Source organism: Crocodylus porosus, unplaced genomic scaffold (assembly GCF_001723895.1).
Source record: "Crocodylus porosus isolate Cpor-Errol unplaced genomic scaffold, CroPor_comp1, whole genome shotgun sequence".
NCBI classification, from domain to species: Eukaryota; Metazoa; Chordata; order Crocodylia; family Crocodylidae; genus Crocodylus; species Crocodylus porosus.
This window is the reverse complement of record NW_017728931.1, coordinates 54204641-54210638: the sequence shown is the minus strand read 5'-3', so window position 1 is coordinate 54210638 and position 5998 is coordinate 54204641. Positions and strand designations below refer to the sequence as shown.

At 48.1% G+C, this 5998-nt stretch overlaps 1 protein-coding gene across 1 annotated transcript; it reads left to right on the top strand.

The window, feature by feature from the left end:
• TOB2 (transducer of ERBB2, 2) lies at positions 1-5854 on the top strand. Its single transcript, XM_019545014.1, has 2 exons — positions 1-25; positions 4695-5854. The coding sequence occupies exon 2, from the start codon at positions 4780-4782 to the stop codon at positions 5788-5790; it is 1011 nt and encodes a 336-aa protein (XP_019400559.1). The 5' UTR covers positions 1-25; positions 4695-4779; the 3' UTR covers positions 5791-5854.
• The last annotated feature ends 144 nt before the right edge of the window (positions 5855-5998 follow it).

Sequence of the window (5998 nt, the reverse complement as noted above, 5' to 3'; positions counted from 1 at the left end):
GCCGCCGCCGGGAGCGCACGGAGAAGTAAGCGGCGGGTGGAGGCGGTATCCTTCCGCCGGGGTCCCCGAGAGGCGCCCTCAGGCCCCGGTGGCTTCAAGGGGGCGTGAAAGTCACCGCAGCCGGGCCCGGCCCCCGCGCGTCGTGTCGCCGGGGACCCCTCAGCGTCCCCCCGGGGAGGGACAGCTGAGCCCGACTAGGGGCGCTCGCGGGGCCGTGCGTAAAGGGGGGTGCTCCCCCGCCGGAGATGGGGGGCGGGCCCCTCCGGCCAGTGCCAGCGGCCCCGGGGAGGGGGCGGGGAAGGCCGCCAGTGCGCATGTGCAGTGGAAAATTTCTCTGGCCGGCTGGGCGGGGCTGCCGGGCCTTGCCGCGCGCGGAGCACGACGGGAAGTGGAGTTCGCCCGCCAAGTAGGTCACCCGCCTGCGGCTGCGGCGCGCGGGGGCTGGACTGCGAATCCCAGGGTGCTCCGCGCGGGGGCTTGGGTGTTCTGTGGCTGGGCCTCGGCAAAGGCTGGTACGCGGTGGGGGGGAGTGGCGCCTCCCAGAGCTGCGGGGCCGCGCGCACGGGGACGAGGAAGGTAGTGGGGATCTGCACCGGCCTCTCCGGGGTGGGGGAGGAGGAGCCCTTGGGCCTGAGGAGTCCCCGCCGGCACCTGCTTGTCAAGCTGAACCTGCAGGTTTCCCATCGAGATCTGATCCGGCAGCCTGAGCTCCTGGCCTGCCCTTCCCCAACCCTCTCCAAGAGACTTGTTCTCCAGTTCTTGCTTGGGGGGGCGGGGGGGAGGCTGTTTTTTCTCTAGCCAGAAACCAAACAAGTGATATCTCAAACCCAGGATTTGTTCAGGGTGGCTTGAGTCTATGAAGCGGAGAAGCTGCATTCAGCTGGTCTGGTAGGGTGTGGCCTGCCAGCAGCCCGATCATCCTGATATTTTTTTTTTTTGGTCTTTTTTTTTTGTTTTTTTTGTTTTGTTTTCTTTGGTTTTAGTCATTTGAAATGTTGCCCTGTGGGTATGGGCCCAGAGAGTTGGCCTAGTGGCGGTGAACCCACTACCAGAGGGGTTGGTGCTTTTTGTCTGTTTTTTAAAAAAAATATCTTTGTCCACACATGAGCTCTGCCCTCCCAAGGCTGCCCATATAGCCAGAAGGAAAGGGCAAGCCTAAAGGCTTTCATTTTCCCCAACGTGGAGGATCCCTGGGCCTGCTTTTTCTCTAAAAATCTCAGTGTGCTGCTAAAAACTGAGAGGAGGCTGGCCCTGCATTCCTGCAACATGTCGTGTCTGTGGGAGAATATTCCTCCACAATCCACACCCCTAAAAATAGCTTTCCACCCAGAGAAAAATCTGTAGGATTACAGGAGAGATGTCTTTCTGAGATGGGGTCTTACCACCTGTGAAATGTTTGATGGCATTGTCTTCCTTGGTAATCAGCAGGGATTCTGGTTTTCTCCAATTAAAAAAAAATCCCAAATTTTTGGTTAAAAAGAAGTAATCTGAAATCCACATTTTTGCATGATCTAAATGAAATGGCACTAATATATAGATATATAGAGAGTGGTGTTTCATTTTAACCCCTATTCCATATTTTTCTATGATTACTTTTTTTTTAACCAAAAGAGGATTTTTTTTTTTTTTTTTTTTTTTATTAATAATCAGTTCCAAGACCTTTGTGTGGCTTGCTTTCTTAATGCACTTCTGCAAAGCTCCTCAGGGGGTTCAAGTCCAAATCTCCTGTACTTTAAAATTTGCAGTCAGTCCCATGGAGCTGACTTCTTGTATCAGCAGCCTAAGGGGTGAGAGGTCTCATATCTTATTGTATCAACAACTATAGGAGTGAGAGGTGCTTCTTGCTTGCTCTCTTGAAGAGCCCTTTCCTATTATTGGGAGGCCTCTGCTAACACCTATTTATGAAACTAGACTGGTGCCTGTTGATGGTTGTGGCTTGGTTTTGTTCTTTTGGTTGAAGCCACAAGTCTGCATCTTTTCAGTTTTTAAAGGGTTGAGGGAGGATGAGCTTGGGAGAATAACCTTTGTTTTAAGAACCCTTTAGAAGCTCCATGCTGAAATTGTTACTGCATTTTACTATGCCTCCTACAGAGCCTGCTGGATTTTTGATGAGGCCTTTGTGTTGCTTTAGACATGACAGTAACTCTTATCCTTTAAGAAGCTTTTTTACTAACATCTTCTTTGAAGCGCTGGTCATGTTGGCAAAGGGATGCCCAACTAAAATGGACCTCTGATCTGTGGTGCGTTTGGGTCACTCTGGTTCTTGGCCCTTTTTTTTTCCCTTCAAGAGACAGCATAGATTTTTATTTTATTATTTCATTTTTTCCAGTGGAAGTGAGGAGACCTTTTAATTTTCCTATCCTGTTAAACTGTACGTGATACATATCACTTTTTCAGGTGATTCATATTATTCTATGCTTTCCTTTTAAAAATGCACTTATTTTTCTACCAATTGAGTATTACCCTAATCCCAGCGAGTAATAGTTGCTCTCTATAGTGATTTGAGTCCAGGTCAGAGCTTGTGACTGAGCTAGAGATGAGAAATCCTGTCCAAGCTGCTGCTGTACATTGAATTTGCTGGGATTCCAAGTTGACTCCAGTCAATGGCTGTGTTCCCTGTTTGTTTTTGACTGGCATTAGCAAGTTGGTGTCATGCAGTTGTCATGCTCATGCTTGTATGCATTTAAAGGGATCCATTTGCTGTCCTTCTCTCTGAAAGTCATTGAAACCTTCCATCCCAGGTACTGAGCCCTGCATATGCCGGAGTTTGGTGAGTCTGAGCTGGGCTTTCAGAAACTTACCCCGTGCACTTCTTCAGCATTTTTCTGTTTTCTGTTAATTTGGATGAGTTCCCAGTGACCTGACAAAGCTCTTCACAGTTCAATAACTCCTGGAATCAAAGCTCAAGAGCATGGAGGTGCTCATGGCAGAAAAAGCAATTGCTCACTGCCTCTACTCACTTCCACGTTCATTTGTGTAATAGGCTAGACCTGAAGGAATTAACCTGTGACACCTTGAGTTGGCCGATTTGTGGTGTTTGGGAGCTGTGATGATTGTAATCCTGGAAATAAGCTGCCATAACTTACATAATTGAAATAATACATACATTTTAGTGTGGAATTTTTATTTTCATCTCTCTAATGATAGCTTAGTCTTTAAAAAGTTAAAACAAGACACCAGGTATTACAGTGAATGTTACTTGCTTATTTTTTCCTTGTCCCTACTGAAGTTGGATAGGTATGTTCTCCTGGCCAGTCTCCCTTTCTGCCTCATGATCTACACTAGTACTCCTGTCTTCCCAGGCTTTTGGCAAAAGGCTTCCATTTTAACTCCATCCTCCATACAAAAATGAGAAGGGGGGAAGCTGATGGTGACCTAAGTGCTTGGGTTGACTTCCTCATGAGAGCTTCATTTAAACCTGTTTTGCAAACTGAGAGGAATGTGGTACATACATATGTGTTTGAGTATAGCAGCGGTAGGTTTATCTACCTCTGGCTAAGCTGCCAATTAAAAACTGGCTGTGTGGCTTCCCTGTTGATTGGAGCAAAAGTTGGTGGAAATGTGCTTGTTTTTAAGGTGGCTCTGGGCTTCTTTTCTTCTCCCCTCCCTTCCATGTCAAAGAATGACCCACTTTGGGGAGCTTGTTGTTTGTGAATCAGTCTAAAATAGAGAATCACAGTGTTGTGGTTTCACACTGTGCCTTTGTGGGGATTTTTGGTTTTGTTTTCAGAAACCTCCTTGTCAGGGAGGGGGAAAAGGATTCTTTCAGCTTCACCGAGTGAGTTATGTTTTGGCTTTCGATCCCTTTAGTACTGATTTTCTCTTTCTGCAGGGACATAAGGGATGTGGACTACACAGGTCAGGCATCCAGCATTATGCAATGGTGTGTACGCCACACTCCAAAAAACTGAATTGATGGGTAGTTTTGTGTTCTTCAGCATGTTTGAGGCAGGCAAACCTGTACCAGAGGCTTGGAGCTTAATGCATGCTTTCCAGTTCAAAGAGATAGTAACCCTGGCCTAGCAGTTGGTGCCTCATCCCCATGGCATCCCCCCACGCCCCCCCAATCATCCTTGCTTCAGTGCAGACTGTGAATATAGATCCTCTTTTACTTCATCCCCACTGAAAGGAGTGAAATGGCTGCTCTCAGAAAGAAGGCTACCATAGCCATGCAGAGCTTGGGGGTGGATCTCCACTTAAGGCTGAAAGACTAGACTGCCCAAAATAAACTTTTTATTTTTATTCTCCTCCCTCCCCTGAGGGTTGGGGTATAGAAGCTGAAAAGACACAAATGAGATCAGAAGCATATTGAGGTATACTTAATGTGTACAAGCCACTCTACCAGAGCAGGCATTTAGTCCATGCTGCCTCCTATCTGGGGTCCACTGCTGGTCACTGTTAACTTGAGTGGAAGGTGTCATGTGCACATGCCTCCATTCGGTATAGCTAGACACACTCTCTGTCCATTTGGTTGGGCCAAGTTTTTTTCCTGATTCTGTTGAGCAATTTCTTTGTGCCACGTAGCATGAGGCCTGACAGCCTTTGTGCAACTTTTAATCTACACAGGGTCACTTCATATGTTGTTTGTGTACTATTTAATCCTTTAATAAAACCCACTAAGCTGTTTACCTCAAGAATATTCAAGTTGTCATGTTCTCTTCCTGATAATCATCCTTCTTTCTCTTCTCTCCTAGGATTGTTGGGATCCTAATCTTGTCTGTGTGTGTGTCATTTGTACCTTTTAATACACTGCCCTAACTTGCTTGCTGTGAAGGGAGTATGCATCTAGAGATCAAAGTTGCTCTGAACTTCATCATCTCGTACCTGTACAACAAGCTTCCGCGGAGGCGGGCAGACCTGTTTGGTGAAGAACTAGAGCGCCTGCTGAAAAAGAAATATGAGGGCCACTGGTACCCAGAAAAGCCGTTGAAGGGTTCTGGCTACCGCTGTGTCCACATTGGGGAGACAGTTGACCCAGTGGTGGAGCTGGCAGCCAAGAGGAGCGGACTGGCCGTGGAGGATGTGCGGGCCAATGTGCCTGAAGAACTGAGCGTCTGGATTGACCCTTTTGAGGTTTCTTACCAGATTGGTGAGAAGGGGTCTGTCAAGGTCCTGTATCTGGATGACAGCGAGGGCTGCAGTGCAGCTGAGCTGGACAAAGAAATCAAGAGCAGCTTCAACCCAGATGCCCAGGTGTTTGTTCCCATTGGTAGCCAGGATAACTCCCTGTCCAACTCTCCTTCTCCATCCTTTGGCCAGTCGCCCAGCCCTACCTTCATCCCCCGCTCTGCCCAACCCATCATCTTCACCACTGCCACCTTCGCTGCCACAAAGTTTGGCTCTACCAAGATGAAGAAGGGCGGAGGAGCTGGGGGAGGTGGAGGGGGAGCAGGAGCTCAACAGCAGCAAAGGATGGCCAGGTCACCCACCAACAACCTGCTGAAGCACAAGGGCCTCTCCCTCTCTATGCATTCTCTGAACTTCGTCGGGAGCAGTGGGAGTCAAGCATCTCAGTCGCAGCTCTCCCCCAATGCCAAGGAGTTCGTTTACAGCGGCGGGTCCCCTGGAGCCAGCAGCCTTTTCTTTGATGGCATCTCCAGTGAAAACCAAGCATCCCAGTTCAGTGCCAGCACAAGCGGCAGCAGCAGCTTTGACATGCCTCAGGTCTTTGGTGGCAGCACCAACAGCCTCTTCCTGGAGAAGTCGCCCTTCGTGGAAGGACTCAGCTACAACCTGAATGCCATGCAGTATCCCAGCCAGTCGTTCCAGCCTGTGGTCCTGGCCAACTGAACATGAAGAAGGAGAGTATTTGAGAAAACAAGAATTAAACAAAACAAAACAAAAAAAAGTGAAAGGAAAAAAAGAAAAGAAACATGGAAAAATAGAAATATACAAACCATATTTGAAATCTTATAAATACAGCTTCTTGGAAAGAGAGAGAACCTTGGAGTCGTTGGGCTGTGTGGGGTGGCGCTCCTGAAGCACTGATTTTTTTTTT

Coding starts and splice junctions, on each gene's coding strand:
- TOB2 (XM_019545014.1), top strand. CDS start 4,780: ATGCATCTAGAGATCAAAGTTGCTCTGAACTTCATCATCTCGTACCTG.